Source organism: Plecotus auritus (genome assembly GCF_963455305.1).
Source record: "Plecotus auritus genome assembly, chromosome: 3".
NCBI lineage: Eukaryota > Metazoa > Chordata > Mammalia > Chiroptera > Vespertilionidae > Plecotus > Plecotus auritus.
In genome coordinates, this window is record NC_137772.1 from 225,567,514 (window position 1) to 225,585,841 (window position 18,328).

The window sequence follows — 18,328 nt, forward strand, 5'->3', positions numbered from 1 at the left end:
TTTAACCTGTCCCCGTCCTGTCACAGGAAGCTTTAACCTGTCCCCGTCATGTCACAGGAAGCTTTAACTGTCCCCATCCTGTCACAGGAAGCTTTAACTGTCCCCATCCTGTCACAAGAAGCTTTAACTGTCCCCATCCTGTCACAGGAAGCTTAACCCTGTCCCTATCCTGTCACAGGAAGCTTTAACCTGTCCCCATCCTGTCACAGGAAGCTTTAACTGTCCCCATCCTGTCACAGGAAGCTTTAACTGTCCCCATCCTGTCACAGGAAGTCAGAACCTGTCCACATCGTGTCACAGGAAGCTTTAACTGCCCCCATCCTGTCACAGGAAGTCAGAACCTGTCTCCATCCTGTCACAAGAAGTCAGAACCTGTCCCCATCCTGTCACAGGAAGCTTTAACTGCCCCCATCCTGTCACAGGAAGTCAGAACCTGTCCCCATCCTGTCACAGGAAGCTTTAACTGTCCCCATCCTGTCACAGGAAGCTTTAACTGTCCCCATCCTGTCACAGGAAGCTTTAACCTGTCCCCATCCTGTCACAGGAAGCTTTAACTGTCCCCATCCTGTCACAGGAAGCTTTAACCTGTCCCCATCCTGTCACAGGAAGCTTTAACTGTCCCCATCCTGTCACAGGAAGTTAGAACCTGTCCCCGTCCTGTCACAGGAAGCTTTACCCTGTCCCCATCCTGTCACAGGAAGCTTTAACTGTCCCCATCCTGTCACAGGAAGTCAGAACCTGTCCCCGTCCTGTCACAGGAAGTTTTAACCTGTCCCCATCCTGTCACAGGAAGCTTTAACTGTCCCCATCCTGTCACAGGAAGCTTTAACTGTCCCAATCCTGTCACAGGAAGTCAGAACCTGTCCCCGTCCTGTCACAGGAAGCTTTACCCTGTCCCCATCCTGTCACAGGAAGCTTTACCCTGTCCCCATCCTGTCACAGGAAGCTTTAACTGTCCCCATCCTGTCACAGGAAGCTTTAACTGTCCCCATCCTGTCACAGGAAGCTTTAACTGTCCCCATCCTGTCACAGGAAGCTTTAACTGTCCCCGTCCTGTCACAGGAAGTCAGAACCTGTCCCCGTCCTGTCACAGGAAGCTTTACCCTGTCCCCATCCTGTCACAGGAAGCTTTACCCTGTCCCCATCCTGTCACAGGAAGCTTTAACTGTCCCCATCCTGTCACAGGAAGCTTTAACTGTCCCCATCCTGTCACAGGAAGCTTTAACTGTCCCCATCCTGTCACAGGAAGCTTTAACTGTCCCCATCCTGTCACAGGAAGCTTTAACTGTCCCCATCCTGTCACAGGAAGTCAGAACCTGTCCCCATCCTGTCACAGGAAGCTTTAACCTGTCCCCGTCCTTTCACAGGAAGCTTTAACTGCCCCCATCCTGTCACAGGAAGTCAGAACCTGTCCACATCCTGTCACAGGAAGCTTTAACTGTCTCCATCCTGTCACAAGAAGTCAGAACCTGTCCTCATCCTGTCACAGGAAGCTTTAACTGCCCCCATCCTGTCACAGGAAGTCAGAACCTGTCCCCATCCTGTCACAGGAAGCTTTCACTGTCCCCATCCTGTCACAGGAAGCTTTATCTGTCCCCGTCCTGTCACAGGAAGTTTTAACCTGTCCCCATCTTGTCACAGGAAGCTTTAACCTACCCCCATCCTGTCACAGGAAGTCAGAACCTGTCCCCATCCTGTCACAGGAAGCTTTAACTGTCCCCATCCTGTCACAGGAAGCTTTAACTGTCCCCATCCTGTCACAGGAAGCTTTACCCTGTCCCCATCCGGTCACAGGAAGCTTTAACTGTCCCCATCCTGTCACAGGAAGCTTTAACTGTCCCCATCATGTCACAGGAAGCTTTAACTGTCCCCATCCTGTCACAGGAAGCTTTAACCTGTCCCCATCCTGTCACAGGAAGCTTTAACTGTCCCCATCCTGTCACAAGAAGCTTTAACTGTCCCCATCCTGTCACAGGAAGCTTAACCCTGTCCCTATCCTGTCACAGGAAGTCAGAACCTGTCCCCATCCTGTCACAGGAAGCTTAACCCTGTCCCTATCCTGTCACAGGAAGTCAGAACCTGTCCCCGTCCTGTCACAGGAACTTAACCCTGTCCCTATCCTGTCACAGGAAGTCAGAACCTGTCCCCATCCTGTCACAGGAAGCTTAACCCTGTCCCCATCCTGTCACAGGAAGTCAGAACCTGTCCCCGTCCTGTCACAGGAAGCTTTAACTGCCCCCATCCTGTCACAGGAAGTCAGAACCTGTCCCCATCCTGTCACAGGAAGCTTTAACTGTCCCCATCCTGTCACAGGAAGTCAGAACCTGTCCCCGTCCTGTCACAGGAAGCTTTAACTGTCCCCATCCTGTCACAGGAAGTCAGAACCTGTCCCCGTCCTGTCACAGGAAGCTTTAACTGTCCCCATCCTGTCACAGGAAGTCAGAACCTGTCCCCGTCCTGTCACAGGAAGCTTTAACTGCCCCCATCCTGTCACAGGAAGTCAGAACCTGTCCCTATCCTGTCACAGGAAGCTTTAACTGCCCCCATCCTGTCACAGGAAGTCAGAACCTGTCCCCATCCTGTCACAGGAAGTCAGAACCTGTCCCCGTCCTGTCACAGGAAGCTTTAACTGTCCCCATCCTGTCACAGGAAGTCAGAACCTGTCCCCGTCCTGTCACAGGAAGCTTAACCCTGTCCCCATCCTGTCACAGGAAGCTTTAACTGTCCCCATCCTGTCACAGGAAGCTTTAACCTGTCCCCATCCTGTCACAGGAAGCTTAACCCTGTCCCCATCCTGTCACAGGAAGTCAGAACCTGTCCCCGTCCTGTCACAGGAAGTCAGAACCTATCCCCATCCTGTCACAGGAAGCTTTAACTGTCCCCATCCTGTCACAGGAAGTCAGAACCTGTCCCCGTCCTGTCACAGGAAGCTTAACCCTGTCCCCATCCTGTCACAGGAAGTCAGAACCTGTCCCAATCCTGTCACAGGAAGTCGGAACCTGTCCCCATCCTGTCACAGGAAGCTTTAACCTGTCCCCGTCCTGTCACAGGAAATTAGAATCTGTCCCCATCCTGTCACAGGAAGCTTTAACTGTCCCCATCCTGTCACAGGAAGTCAGAACCTGTCCCCATCCTGTCACAGGAAGCTTTACCCTGTCCCCATCCTGTCACAGGAAGCTTTAACTGTCCCCATCCTGTCACAGGAAGCTTTAACTGTCCCCGTCCTGTCACAGGAAGCTTTAACTGTCCCCATCCTGTCACAGGAAGCTTTAACTGTCCCCATCCTGTCACAGGAAGCTTTAACTGTCCCCATCCTGTCACAGGAAGCTTTAACTGTGCCCGTCCTGTCACAGGAAGTCAGACCTGTCCCCATCCTGTCACAGGAAGTCAGAACCTGTCCCCGTCCTGTCACAGGAAGCTTTAACTGTCCCCATCCTGTCACAGGAAGCTTTAACTGTCCCCATCCTGTCACAGGAAGCTTTAACTGTCCCCGTCCTGTCACAGGAAGTCAGAACCTGTCCCCATCCTGTCACAGGAAGCTTTAACTGTCCCCGTCCTGTCACAGGAAGTCAGACCTGTCCCCATCCGGTCACAGGAAGTCAGAACCTGTCCCCATCCTGTCACAGGAAGTCGGAACCTGTCCCCATCCTGTCACAGGAAGCTTTAACTGTCCCCATCCTGTCACAGGAAGCTTTAACTGTCCCCATCCTGTCACAGGAAGCTTTAACTGTCCCCGTCCTGTCACAGGAAATTAGAATCTGTCCCCACATTTGTTCCGAGTCCTGGCTGGTCCTGTGATTCTGACGGGACCTGGGCCTGGCGGCAAGGCCTCGAGGGGAACCCGGGAATAGGCCTCGCACCCGAGCCGGAGCCCGGCGTCCTCACGCTCATCTTGGGAAGGCACTGGCTCTCTCAGCCTCAGTTTCCCCCTTCGGACCATGGCACCCGCTGACAGTGCACAGGCAGGCGTGGCGGCGAAAAGCCGAGCACTTGGCAGATGGCGGCAGCCGGGGCTGCTGGTGGGAAGGTGATCCTTCCCGGGGTCCTCTCTCAGCGCCCCAGGAGCCGCTGGTGCTCAGAGGGCGGGCGTGCCCGGCCGGGGCTCTGCCAGTGAGAAGGGGCGCCCCTCCCTCCGGGCACAGCCCTTGACCCCGGCCCCCGGCGCCCCCCGAGGGTGTTGGAGGAGCCTAGTGCCCGAGTCCGCCGCCCCGAGGCCCACGGCACCTCCCGCAGGTGAGTGAGGGGCGCTCCTCCCTGTGCTGCCGCCCCAGGGGCGCGGCCCCCCCGCCGCCCGCCGCCCCCCGCTGCCCGCTTCCCGCGCTGCCCCCGCTTGCTGGGCCGGCCTAACGCTCCTGTCTCTGTCACTTTCTTGCAGCCGCTGCGAGCGCTTGCCCTGCCATGAGAATCAGGAGTGCCCCAAGCTGCCTCTGCGAATAACCTACTACCACCTCTCTTTCCCCACCAACATCCAAGTGCCCGCCGTGGTCTTCCGCATGGGCCCCTCCAGCTCCGTGCCCGGGGACAGCATGCAGCTGGCCATCACCGGCGGCAATGACGAGGGCTTTTTCACCACCCGGAAGGTGAACCCCCACAGCGGGGTGGTGGCCCTCACCAAGCCCGTGCCCGAGCCCCGGGACTTGCTCCTGACCGTCAAGATGGACCTCTATCGCCACGGCACCGTCAGCTCCTTTGTGGCCAAGCTTTTCATCTTTGTGTCCGCAGAGCTCTGAGCGCTCGCTTTGGGCGGGGCCGGCGGGGGGCCGGGGGGACCCCTCTTGTGCTTTCCTCACCCTCCTGGCCGGGTTCAATAAAGTTCAGCAGGCGATCCGCCGCTTGCCTCGCGTGCCTGGGTTTATTCCGTGCGGGGGGGTGGCGGGGGGGGGGGTCTCCGTGGTGCCTATCATCAGCGTGAGCCGGGTCCTGGCCACGGCCTGGTGCCCCCGGGGCCGACTGGGGCACCGCCTGGGAGTGGCTGTCCATGGCGGTCACCGCTCATGCCTCCCGGGAGCCCAGGCGAGGGCAGAGGAGGCGCCGTGTGCCCTGGCAAATGAACACTCTCGCCCCCTTTGAGCCCGGAGGTGATGCTCGGTGGAGAAGGGCCCTCAGCGATGGATTGCTGAGCTCCGTCCCCTCATTGTACAGATGTGGACACTGAGGCCCGGAGAAGGGGCGGGTCTTGGCCAAGGTGACATGGCCCGTTGGTGGCCGAGCCAGGCTGCGGGCCCCAGCTTGGCTTCCTTGCTGTGTCGCCTGGAGCTGAGCAGTTCACGGAACAGAAAAGGAGCGTTTGTTGGTGGACGTGGCTCCGGTTGGCCGTCTCGTTTGTCCTGAGAAGCAGCCCGACCTGGTGGTGGAAAATCGCTGGGCTCGGCTGCAGCGTCTTGACGCAGCTCTTGCCTCAGGGAGCCAGGGCCTCCGCCCGGGATGCGGCCTGCGCCCGGGGGTGGGGTGAGGGGTGGGGGGGGAGTGCGCTGCTCATGGGAACCCCCCCGTCGCATCGGGCCCTTCACTGCATTGCCTCCAACCCTGCCAGGCAGTCTCACCCTCAGGAGCCGTGGAGCGGGCGAGCGACGTGCCCAAGATCACACAGCCGGTGTCTGAACTCGGTCTGCCGACTCCGTAGCTCTGACTGTGCCATGCTGTCACAGTCCCTCCAACGTGGGCTTTGACCCCCCTGCCCCCCTCCAGCCCCCCCGTGATTCCAGCCGAACCACGGGCACCAGTCCCCCCCGTGCCTGTCAAGGTCCTGCATGACGTCGTCCTCGTGTGCACCTCCAGGCCTACCTCACGCTCTCCACCCGCTCCCTCCCCGCAGGCCGCGCTGCAAGCTCTTCGCTGCCTCGGGCCCTTGGCACACGCTTTGCACCCTTGGTCCCAGTGTTGGTTAAACTTCAGCTTGAGTGTTCTTTGCTCGGAGAGGCCTTCCTCGACCCCCAGGCTTGGGTTTCCTCTGTCAGTCTTTCTCGTAACGCTTCCTTCATGACGATGATCGCCGTTTGCCGTTGCCATTTGCCTGTGTTCCTCGTTGGTCTCCCCCGCTGTCCAGAAAGCTGTGAAGGCAGGGGCCGATGTGTCTCTCTCAGCGCCCTGTCGCTAGCTCCTAGCAAGACGCCGAGCACAGAGTATAGGGGTTCGGTTCATGGGTTACCGTGGAGATGAAGGAAGCTATGCCCAAGGCCATGTCTGGTACATGGTAGGCCGTCTACTTGTTGGTTTCTTCACTCGCTGTGAAGAGTGTTCATTTGGATCTTGATACCAACAGGGAGTGAAGGTTCCGAGGGTTGGCTGTATCCAAGGTCATTGGTATGTAGAGCTGCCATCACTTCTGGCCGGGTCACTGTACTAAACCGAGCTCCCATGGGGAAAGGATAATAAGCATGATCATTATTAGGACGATAATAAGAACTGACAGCTGATGCTTGTGTAGTGCTTACTGCGGGCCCGCCGCTGTTCCAAGCACTTAACCCTCACAGCAGCCCTGCAAGGCAAGTACTGTTACGATCCCCATTCACAGTGAAGACGTGGAAGTGTGGAGAGCCTCCTAGTAAGTCCCTCGCCCACAGCCCCTCAGCTGGTATCAGGTGGGGCTGGGACTCCGTCCCAGGCAGCCTGGCTCTGAGTCTGCTCTGGAGCCGTGCCCTGCGGCCTCGAACGTTGGAAGCAGGCAGGCTTGCTGGATCAGTCAGGGCTGCTCAGGTGGTAACTGGTCTTGTCTCAGGAAGCCCTGGGTACAAGCCCCTTCTGTAATCTCCAAGCACAATACAGGGTCTTTTATTCACCAGAGAAGGAGGCAATGTGCTGTAGAGGAAAGAGCTTAGAAGGTTAAATGAGGTAACATGTGCCAAGTGTCTAGCAAAGAGATTCCGGGAAGACAGAGGATACAGCCCATAGTGTTTGAAACTCTCTGGATCCCAACCCAAAACACACAATAACCAGATAAGAAAATGTTTAAATCCAGAGAAAACATTGACAACTAAACCAGGTGATAAGGTGTCCCCAGGAGTCCCCAAATACAGTCCATGCCCACCTGGCATCCATGCAGGAGAAAGCAGTGGAAGATGCCAAAGTAGTTCACAGATATTCCCTGCAAAGTCCAGAAGACCAATTTAACATTAAAGCTAAAAGCAAGTTCAGGAACAAAGTACCCAAGAGAAAGAGAAGCTGAAAATAAAAGTCTTATAAAAAAAAAAAACATAACAAAAGGGATGACAAGGCTTAAGGAGAACGTGACAGATGTTGAAGGTAGGCAAAGAAGATCTAACATACCAATAACAGAAATCTCTAAGGAACTAACCCAAAACAAGGGGGAAAGCAAATGCTGAGAAATGATAACTCGAGAAACTTTACAGAAACATTTTTAAAAAATTGAAATTGCATATTGAAAGAATGCACAACATACCTGAACGTGCCTACTCAGAGCAACCAACATCAAGACATAGTCCAGGTCTTTGCGGCTGCCCCTGAGGTGGCAGGAGACCGCCACGAACCCGCTGCCCAGAGAACCGGGCAGCCCAGCGAGCTGGGCATGGACATTGAACCCGAGAGAGAGAGAGAGAGGGGGGCTCGTCGTGCGGGTGGCCTAATGCGATGCCTGTGTGGAAAGTTACCAAGTGTGGGAGGGCTGGTCTCCTGTTGTGTCCGATGAGGCGGAGGGCCTGTTCCTGAGGCGGCCCATGACGTCGCTCCAGAGCCTCCCTTGAGACCTGGTTTCTGATCTACTTTTGCCCTTTTTGCAACAGGCCAAAGGAGCCAACGTGGACTTTCAAAAAATAAAAGTGTCGCCTGCTATTCTAACACCGACCAGGTGGGCCCACTTAATGGCTTACCTGGGGTGGTGAGTTCCATGGACAGCGGCGGTGCCAATGCAGGACTAACTGTCCGCCTGGAAGAGGAGCTGGCTCCATTAGTTGAAGCACTGAGACAGATTGGAGAAGTTTCTTAATCTGACAGTGGTGTTGATGTCTGCCTCACCTTCATTATAACAGACATGATATCAATCTTTTTAAAAAATATGTTTCTTTATTGATTTCAGAGAGGAAGGGAGAGAGAGAGATAGAAACACCAATGATGAGAGAGAATCATTGATCAGCTGCCTCCTGCACGCTCCCTACTGGGGACTGAGCCCACAATCCGGGCATGTGCCCTTGGCCGGAATCAAACCTGGGACCCTTCCGTCCGTAGGCCGATGCTCTATCCACTGAGCCACACCAGCCAGGGCATGATATCCATCTTTAGACCACAATAATACTTGTGTCCTTAGACTCAGGAAAGGGCCCCTTTTCTAACTTCCCCTAAAGAAAGAGCCTTTAGGTACAGCTTGTGGACAGATGGATTGTCATCTTTCCTCGTGTAGGTTTTATTTACTGAGACCCGGGGGACCGCAGAAATGGTTCCGTTTACCACAGTCCCTGTGGCGTTAGTGCAGCCACCAGATCTGCAAACCAAGCGGTCCTTGGGTCCACCGGAGCCACGAAGGGCTCCCTCGTGTACGGCACAGCCAGGCCTGCAGAACGAAGCAGGTCCTTTTTTTTCATTGTGAACAATAACGAGGACATATTTTTTTCATGGTGTCTTATTCCTTTGCCTTGAGTGTGGGGGAGATGACATAGCTTAGTAAAAGTAATCAAATCAGCACCACCGCTAAAAATAACGTAGTCTAATAGAATTACTGGACTTTGAAGAAAAGAGAAAACAAACTGTGGGCATCTAGGCAAAAACCAGCAACTAACTGCTGAGGGCAAAATTATATCATCATCAGACTTTTTCACAGCAAGACGTGTGCCAGAACAATACGGAGAATTAGAGTGCTCAGGAAAGCAGAAGACTGGGACCTCCGGTCCAACAGAACTGTTCTGTGTACAAAGAGTCCACACTACTATCAACGTGCAAGCATTAAAAACAGTTACTGCCGGAACCGGTTTGGCTCAGTGGATAGAGCGTCGGCCTGCGGACTGAAGGGTCCCAGGTTCGATTCCGGTCAAGGGCATGTACCTTGGTTGCGGGCACATCCCCAGTGGGGGGTGTGCAGGAGGCAGCTGATCGATGTATCTCTCTCATCGATGTTTCTACCTATCTATCCTCTCCCTTTCCTCTTTGTAAAAAATCAATAAAATATATTAAAAAAAAAAAAAGACATCACCACTGAATGTTTAAAAAAAACCAAAAAAAAAAAAACAGTTACTCATAGAGCCACAGCTAGATGGGCGTTACAGGAAAAGGCACACAGTGGAATCGCTATGGGCTCAGACAGTGTCGATGTAGCACATCTATTCAAAATTATTAGGTAGAATGGAGAGAACATATTCCCCAAATATACTGTTTAGGTAATCAGTGGTGGCGATTTTACTGTTGTCATTCTGAGACTACTGTGTGGAATAAACTAAATAAATAATTTTAGGACATTCTATCATCGCCTGTGTTCTGAAGAGTCAGGATTCTGATACGGAAGAGAGGAGATTCCTTCGTAAAAGAGTCGAGATGAGGGAAAGTAACTGTGTGGGCCTTGTTTTTGACTCAGAAGCGGTCAGTATGAACTCATGATACGTAGTTTATCCTTTAACATGTCCACTGCGGCCCTGGCTGGTGCGGCTCCGTTGGTTGGGCATCTTCCCGTGCACCGAAAGTTGACCAGTTCGATTCCCGGTCAGGGCACGTGCCCGGGTTGTGGGCTCGATCCATAGCAGGGGCGTGCAGGAGGCAGCTGATCAATGTTTCGCTCCCACGTCAATGTTTCTCTCTTTCCCTCTCCCTTCTTCTCTCTAAAAATCAATTTAAAAATCTTTTTTTAAAGATGTCCACTGCAGAGGCCTAGAAACGGACCAGCTCAGTGGCACTGAGTATCCCTGGTATCCGGACTGTGATGTTGAAATACCATTTCCACTAAAAAAAAAAAAAAAAATAGAAACAAAATTAAAAGGCAAACCCAAGGCTTCTTGGAGAAACCGCTGGGGCCATAAAGGCACAAGCTGACCTGGACCCCCTGGTCCTAGCCGAGCCTCAGATTCTCCTGGGACCAATCTCGTGTTCCCTCTGGCCGAGGGTGGGAGCGCCTGAGCTCCAATTAGAGATAATCATTGCAATGGGTTGAAAGTCATCAGATAGTTTAAGTCAGGGGTGGGCAAACTTTTTGACTCGAGGGCCACAATGGGTTCTTAAACTGGACCGGAGGGCCGGAACAAAAGCATGGATGGAGTGTTTGTGTGAACTAATATAAATGCAAAGTAAAGGAGCGGAGGGGAGAGCAAGAGAACCCTCCGCTCTTTCGGCTCCGTGGGCCGGATAGAACAGCCGAACGGGCCGGATCCGGCCCGCGGGCCGTAGTTTGCCCACGGCTGGCTCAGACACTTCCGTTCCTTAGCAGATAAATTATGGGAATGAGGATGGAGAGGAAGCCTGTAGATTAAAAAGGACTTGAAAGACGTAAACAGTTTGCCCCGGCTGGTGTGGCTCCGTTGGTTGGACCTCATCCTGTGCTCCAAAAGGTTGCCAGTTCGATTCCCCGTCAGGGCACACGCCCGGGTTGCAGGCGTGGTCCCCAGTAGGGGGCGTGCAGGAGGCAGCCGATCAGTGTTCTGATCTCATGTTGATGTATCTTTCTCTCTCCCCTCCTTTCTCTCTAACAAACCCATAAAAAGAAAAAAAGACATAAACAAATTTTACCAGACCAGTCCAAACAGTGGTGTCTCGAGATGCACGCTGGTGTGATAGAAACTATGATGAGACCCAGGTAGGCGACGGCCAGGGAGTCAGGGCAGGGCTTGCTGTGGGGCGCAGGAGGGGTGGCCGGGGCCACGTGAAGGCCTCCGGGGGCTGGGGAGGCGCTCTTTCTGTGCCTGAGTGGTGACTAAGCGTGTGCCTTACAATACTCACTGAAGCACAGCTTTGCTTTGTGTGTCATTGACGTTGGTGTTTTACACTCAAAAGGTTTAAAAACATGTCTAGCACGAGGCCTGGCGCATGGACACTGTGCCTCTCCCCCCTCCTGCCCTCCCGCGAACTGTACGCTTGATTTTGTGCCGAACACCGAGCTGGTTTATATCCGCCCCCTGGTTTGTGACCCCGTGACCCGCCCAACCGAGGGCTCCACGGAGGCATGCCCCCCGAACAGACTTGCTGTGCGGGTGAATGAATGTGTGTGTCTGCTGTGGCAGGAACGAGCTCGGTTCGTAAGAGCAAAGCCTGCTGTCCACAGGCACGGGGCGCGGCTCTGCCCCTTGGGGCCTGTCCAGGCTGTAGGAGGGGCCCCGAGGCATCCGCATGGAGCGGCCAGGCTGTGGAGGCTCCCCGCCCGCCCTGGCCCGCCTCCGTCTCCGTGAGGGCTGGGTCCAGCCTTCCCATCACCGCCTGTGCTCTGTCCTCAGGCTCCACCAGGAGAAGACGGACACCGTCCGCTGCATCAAGTCCTGCCGCCCCCGAGACCTCAGCTGCATGCTGGACCTGGTGCACACCGTCTCCCACACCGTCGTCTCGCTGCCCACCTTCCGCGAGTTCGCCCACCCAGAAGGTGAGCGGCGACCCCACGGCCTGGAATTGGCCTGGGGGGTCCCAGGGGAGGCCATTGTCCAGGGAAGCTCCCTGTGGATTTGGGGTTTGAAATGTAGCCCTCTCCCCGACCCCCACATCTCCCGTGTGTCCCCAGACTGCATAGCACTGGCCGGCCCACCCCCAGCTCCCAGGTCAGGGCCTCTTATAGGTCACAGTCACTCAGCAAATAGCGGTGAAGTGTTGATTCAGTGCCAAGGGCTGGGGAATATGGGAGGGCCTCCAGGAGGAGGTGGCTTTCACTCTGGGGCCGGAGCGGTCCCTAGGAGGGAATCTAGTGAAAGTGGAGAGGAGGGTGCCGAGCAGAGCAGAACCTGGAACGGTCTGCGGGTGAGTGGGGGGAGCGTGGGCACCTGAGGAACTAAACCTGGTTTCCTGGCTGGGGCAGGAGGCTTGGCAAGGCAGGAGCTGAAGGGCAGGGGAGCCTGCTAGGGACCCACCCTGGATGGGGGGGATAGATGGGCTGGAGCAGCAAGACGGGTCCAGGGAGCCAGTGCTCCCGTGCCCACCCCTGCCCGCAGGGAGCTCCTGGCCTGCCCACCCGTTCCCTGGGGCGGAGCCAGGGGCTTCCCCCAGTGCCCAGCAGACTGTGAATGTGGCCCTGCTCTGGACGCCTGGCTTTGGGGGGTAACCCACGTGCCGGCGCAGGCGTGGTCTCAGCCACCGCTTCCTCCACAGTCTCCATCCTCGGCCTCCGAGGGCTGCGTCACTCAGCGAGCGTAGACCGAGCCTGTGTCGGCTCAGGGCAGTCCCCGGGCCCAGGGATGTGGACGAGCTCTCTGACCGCCCCCGCCCCCCTAGCATGACCACACCCTGCGCTTTCACGTGTGAGGCCTGCAGGCAACCAGGGGCCGGGCCAGCACGCGGGCCTGGTGTGGGGGTGGCGAGGGCAGGACCGGCTTCCGAGGACGCGGCGCCTGAAGGAGCAGGTGGCCGGCCCCTGACCCGCTGACGTGCTCCGGGCGGCACGGAATCTCCGGGTGGCACGGACTTGGTCGGAGAAGGTCCCTGACACGTTTGCCTCGAGCAAAGTGACGGTCCCGCCAGACGGCAGGCAGATCCTCCCCAGAGCCCCGGTGCGCCGTGGCCTCGCCCGGGCGGGTCTAAGTCGGCTCCACCGGGAGTTGGCCATGGCAGAGACCCTGGTAGCGTCTCGGGCCCGGGAAGTCCAGACCTGGGCCTGGGTGCTGAGAGGCCCCTGGTGGGCAGGCTGGCATGAGGACACTGAGCCCACAGAGAGGGCGCCTGGAGCTGGCGGAGCCGGTAGGGTGGCCTGTGCTGCAGCCCCGGCCGCTGCCCCGCCTCTGCCAGGTGGTCTGGGAGAGGGACAAGGCGCCCCGGCTGCCCGGCCCGCCCAGAAGTGGCTGCCCCTCGCCCTCCTGACCCTTTCCCTCCCCCCCTCCCCTCGGGCACCTGCCTTCCCGTCCCCCTGCCTCCTGAGGTGCATGGCTAACGACTGGCTGCGCTCAGTGCTGGCCCTGACCCCGGGAAAGAGCCAGAACCCTCCAGGCCTCCGTTTCCCCTCGGGTGGGAAGCGGGGCAGCGCTGTGACCCCCGCCCCCCCGCCTGCTCCGTGCAGGGGCCCTGTTCCCAGCGAGGGCTGGCTGCCCGGCGGCATGGGAGCCGGCCCTGTGGCACCGGCGTGGGGAAAGGAAAGCTTTCGTGGGCGAGGTCCGCGGGCACGGGGCCAGGAGGCGGGCTCACGTCTGCGTCCCGGGCCCGGGCTCAGGGCGGCCTGGGGGTCCAGGTCCGGGGCTTCCTGGGCCACAGACCCCCGGCTTCTGAGGGCTCCCTGCTCAGGGTCCTGCCTCCCAGACCACCTGGCAGAGGCGGGGCAGCTGCCGGGGCTGCAACCGGCCGCCCTACCGGCTCCGCCAGCTCCAGGCGTGTGACTCGTGGTGGGTTCACGTGTTATTGGTGAGTGGGCTCATGTGTGACTCGTGGTGGGTTCGTGTGTTATTGGTGAGTGGGCTCGCGTGTGACTCGTGGTGGGTTCGCGTGTTATTGGTGAGTGGGCTCGTGTGTGACTCGTGAGTTCGCATGTTCCTGGTGAGTGAGCTCGCGTGTGACTCGTGGTGGGTTCGCGTGTTTCTGGTGAGAGGGCTCGCGTGTGACTCGTGGTGGGTTCGCATGTTCCTGGTGAGAGGGCTCGCGTGTGACTCGTGGTGGGTTCGCGTGTTCCTGGTGAGTGGGCTCATGTGTGACTTGTGGTGGGTTCACGTGTTATTGGTGAGTGGGCTCATGTGTGACTCGTGGTGGGTTTGCATGTTATTGGTGAGTGGGCTCATGTGTGACTCATGGTGGGTTTGCGTGTTATTGGCGAGTGGGCTCATGTGTGACTTGTGGTGGGTTCGTGTGTTATTGGTGAGTGGGCTCACGTGTGACTTGTGGTGGGTTTGCATGTTATTGGTGAGTGGGCTCGCGTGTGACTCGTGGTGGGTTCGTGTGTTCCTGGTGAGTGGGCTCGCGTGTGACTCGTGGTGGGTTCGCGTGTTCCTGGTGAGTGGGCTCGCGTGTGACTCGTGGTGGGCTCGCATGTTCCTGGTGAGTGGGCTCGCGTGTTGCCGTGAGTGGCCGAGCCTCGGTCGGGTTGGTGTAAAGCGGGTGGACAGCGGAGCCAGCCCCACTCGCAGTCACTCGGGGTGGGCTCTCGGGACCTGAGGGCGGATTGGAGGGGCCCCGGGCCCGGCTGACCCCACACTGTGCTCCCTCCACAGAGATCATCTTCCTCCGCGCCATCATGCCCGCGCACCCCGCCAACCACGCCGACATCATCTTCGACATCACGGAGGGGAACCTGCGGGACTCCTTCGACATCATCAAGCGCTACGTGGACGGCATGACCGTGGGTGAGTGGCCGAGACGCCGGTCCCCCCGGCCTGGGTGCCAGCGGCGGGGAAGCTTCTGGACCAGCTCAGCTCCCGCTGAGGCCTCTTCCTGAGTCCGCTTCCGCCTGTCCCTCAGGGCCCGGCTGGCACCCTAACCCCGGCCCCAGCCGATCAGCACCCACGGGGCGCCCAGGGGGCAGGGCTCGCCGGGGACCCGCCCCCTGTGGGCGTCTCACAGCCGTGAATGTCAGACAGATCGCGGGCGAAGTGCTCGCCCCGGCTCGGCACAGCCCCCCACTCACTGTGAGCCGATGTGATTTTATTCTCGGGGTGCAGTGCAGGGAGTGTCACTCGGGGAGTCAGGCCTGCGCTGTGGTCTCGCCCGGACCTGGCTGGCCTTGCTGATGTCTGTGTGTCAGTTGGAGGGTGCATCATGGAGCCCCATAGGCGCAGCCCTCTGACGGGGGGGGGCGTGCTGGAGCCCCTGGAGAGTCAGGGCCGAGGGCGCATGAAGGAGGCTGGGGAGGGGGACGGCCGGGGAGGGGACGGCAGGGGAGGGGACGGCAGGGGAGGGGACGGCCGGGGAGGGGACGGCCGGGGAGGGGACGGCAGGGGAGGGGACGGCCGGGGAGGGGACGGCAGGGGAGGGGATGGCAGGGGAGGGGACGGCCGGGGAGGGGACGGCAGGGGAGGGGACTGCCGGGGAGGGGGACTGCCGGGGAGGGGACGGCCGGGGAGGGGACTGCCGGGGAGGGGACGGCAGGGGAGGGGACGGCCGGGGAGGGGACGGCAGGGGAGGGGACTGCCGGGGAGGGGGACTGCCGGGGAGGGGACGGCAGGGGAGGGGACGGCCGGGGAGGGGACGGCCGGGGAGGGGACGGCAGGGGGGGGACGGCAGGGGAGGGGACGGCAGGGGAGGGGACGGCAGGGGAGGGGATGGCCGGGGAGGGCGGCTGCAGCTGCAGGAGGTGGCAGCTGAGCGGAGTCTCGGCGAAGAGGGAACCTGTGTGAGTCCCCGTGTGAGTCCCCGTGTGAGTCTGGGAACCTGGCTCTCAGTATCTCCCAAACTGTCACGTTTTACAGAATTTAAGCTCCGGGCATGGTAACGATCGGAGCTGCCATTTGGGCTTAGAACAGACTCCGAGCAAACAAAGGCTAGGCCCTGCCCTCCCCTGGGCCTCAGCTTCCCCGCTGCGGATGGGGGAGGGGCGTGGGCTTCGTGGTCTCGGGGCCCTGGATGCTCTGGGCTGGACCAGAACCAGCGCCCTGTGGCGCCCCGGCAGCGCGCTTTGGGACGTGGCCGCCAGGTGGCGCTGTTGGACCTCAGACCCGGCTCCCTGAGCCCCAGCCGACCTGGTTAAACTGGCAGTTACGCCCGTTGCCAAAGGGCCATTTATAGCAACTTTACAAGCTCTTCAATGGGTTCTCGAGTTGTAAACACGACTGAGTCATGGGGGGCCCCCCACCCCAGCCTCCTCCCCCGCCGGTTGGCAGCAGGCGTAATTAGTTAATTACAATTAATGCCCCATTAGCCCGCGGAGAGCCGGGGGAGGGGGACAGCGCCCTGTCAGCAGTCGTCAGCGCTGCTGCCCCGGAGCCCCTCGCCTCAGTGTCCCCCATTGTTAAGGAAGAGAGCCTGGAGGAGCCTTTAGGCACGTGGGGGTGAGGGCAGGCAGGAGGAAACGGTCGGGTTTGTGCCACCTGCATGTGTGCTGGGAGGGAGCGGGTGGGGGAGCACCCCGAGGGCACACACCCTGAGGGCACACACAGGAGCCCACCTCGCGCCAGCCCTGGGCTGCAGGTGGGCTGGGGCCAGGCCGTCCTGGGACAATCCCAGCACGGGGGACCTTAGGAGTCGGAACCGGAACCCCCATGAGCCCCTGCCCTGGGCCCTGGGCCGGGCACTGTCGATGCAGAGATGGGTGAATTTCATGTGGCCCCTGCCCCTGAGGGCTCCGCCGTCCAGCAGCGGGGAGGAGCTCACAGCACCGGGGCAGGCCAGCGCAAAAACAAGGCTCCCGGCTCCCCTGGGGTGGGGGGTGGGGGCCTTCCGAATCCTCCCTGGGGTGGCCCAGCCTCCTGGGGACCACCGCTGCCACCTCCTCTATTGCAGAGGGGAAACCGAGGCCCAGAGAGCTGAGGGGGCTCCCCCGTTTCCTCAGGACGATGCGGGGGCCGAGTGGGACATGGGACTGAGCCCCTGTGTGCGAGAGGCGACCACCAGTGCCACCCCCACTTCCTGGGAATGGAATGTGGGTACGCCCCCCGAGGCAGAGAGGCTGTCCCTCAGGGTGCCCGGCCACGCGTGCCCTGGTCTGTGGAATTCCAGGCTGGTGCTGCGGGAGGGGCGTCCCGTCTGGTTGGGCTCAGCGAGTTGGCCCAGGTCCCCTCCAGGTGGAGGACCAAGGTGGGAGGGGGCAGGGGGGGCAAGGTCTCCCTGTGGGGCCCAGGCCGTGTTTCGGGACGGCTCTCCTCTCCATACCCAGCACTTGCTGCCTTAGTTCTCTGCCTGCGGGGGATGTCTTCTGTTCCCTTGTCCCCCCCTCCTTCCCTCTCCTCTCTTCTGGGCGCCCCGGAGCTTCTGGGCCTCGGGGAGAGCCATCTGGCACCAGCGGGCCTTGGGCACGTGTGTGGTGCTGCGGCCCTGGCCCGTGTCCGCCCGCGCTCAGGGGTCCTGCCCTGGACTCGGGCCCAGCGTGAGAGCCTGGGAGCCGGGGCCCAGCTCCCACCAGCACCCTGCTCCGGCCTCACGAATGCCTCCCGGATGGCGGGGTCGCCTCCCTGGCAGAGGGAACTGAGGAGTTCCTTCCTGAGACCGGGCCACCGAAAAGCCGTGGCCGGGGCATTGGGGAACTTGTTCTTCGCGATGCACTTCCAGCGGCGCTTAGACAGAAACCCGGCGTCGGGCAGACGGGGCGGGGGTGGGGCCTGGGGCGGCAGCCCATCGAGAGCCCACGCGCAGCCCCAGCTGCCTGCAGCACCCCCCCAGGGACACCTACCTGCTCACGGTGTGGGCTCCACACCTGCTGCTCCCGGCCACGCCCTGTGTGGACACCAGGCACCGGGCGCCGGGCCAGGCAGGCCTCCTGGAGGAGGTGAGGTCTAAGCTGGGGCTCACCTTACGTGAAGGGGCAACTGACACATAGTGAGTACGAGGAGGAGGTGTGTTGTCACCCCCACAGCTCTATGACACGGGGGGTACCCCCGTTAACAAATGAGGGAGTGAGGGCCAGAAGGGGCAGGAGGCTTGCCCGGGCCCCTCGGTGCTGGGGGGGCAGAGCGGGCCTACAGGCTGGTCCTCCCCGAGCACCCAGAGCTGGAGCCGTGGATGCCGGCGCTGGTCTGGCAACGTTGCTGAGCGTCCGGTGTCCCAGAAAAAATAACGAGGGTCCCAACCTCCAGACCCGGAGGCTGCGTGTTCACTGTCCCCCCAAGTAAGAGAAGGAAGCGCCCCCAAAGCGCCAGGCCTTCCCCTAACGTGTCCCCTGGAAACCGGGTCTTGGTGGGGCTCGGGCGGCTCTGAGCGGGGCCAGGCCCGCTGCCCGTGGATCCCCGGCCGCCCGGCCGCTCGCATTCCTCCCGAAGCAGCTGTCAGCGAGCCATGGAGGGTGCGGTCCAGCCCGTGCGAAGACGCCCTGCTAGCGCCCCAGGTTCTCGGCCTCGACAAAGCCTCCCTCCCCAGCTCGCGTCCTCGCTCTGCAGGGACCGGCCGCAATGGGTGTGCTCCGAGAAGGGGTGGCTGACGGGGCCCTGGCTGCGAGGGCCACAGGCTGTGGATGATCGGCCACCGGCCCCTAGGGCCCCCGGCGGGTGCTGGACCTCCGCCACCCACCACCTGCCTCTCAGCACAGCCGTCCACGCTTTCTCTGAGGACGGGAGGCTCTGCCTGCTGAGGCTCGGCTCTGCCACCATGTCTGCCAGGAGCTGCCGGAGCCCAGGAGCTCGGTGCTCGGCGCAAG

The 18,328-nt window shown here is 59.7% G+C and overlaps 1 protein-coding gene across 2 annotated transcripts in view; it reads left to right on the forward strand.

The window, feature by feature from the left end:
* FBLN1 (fibulin 1) overlaps positions 1-18,328 on the forward strand; it is a 77,732-nt gene that overhangs the window by 45,532 nt on the left and 13,872 nt on the right. The window contains exons 15-16 of one of the 2 annotated variants that reach the window (XM_080661129.1): positions 11,361-11,503; positions 14,259-14,390. In XM_080661129.1, the coding sequence (XP_080517255.1) occupies positions 11,361-11,503; positions 14,259-14,390 (275 nt within the window). Of the gene's footprint in view, positions 1-4,375; positions 4,836-11,360; positions 11,504-14,258; positions 14,391-18,328 lie in introns of those variants that run through there. The other variant, XM_080661130.1, reaches the window with a different exon arrangement.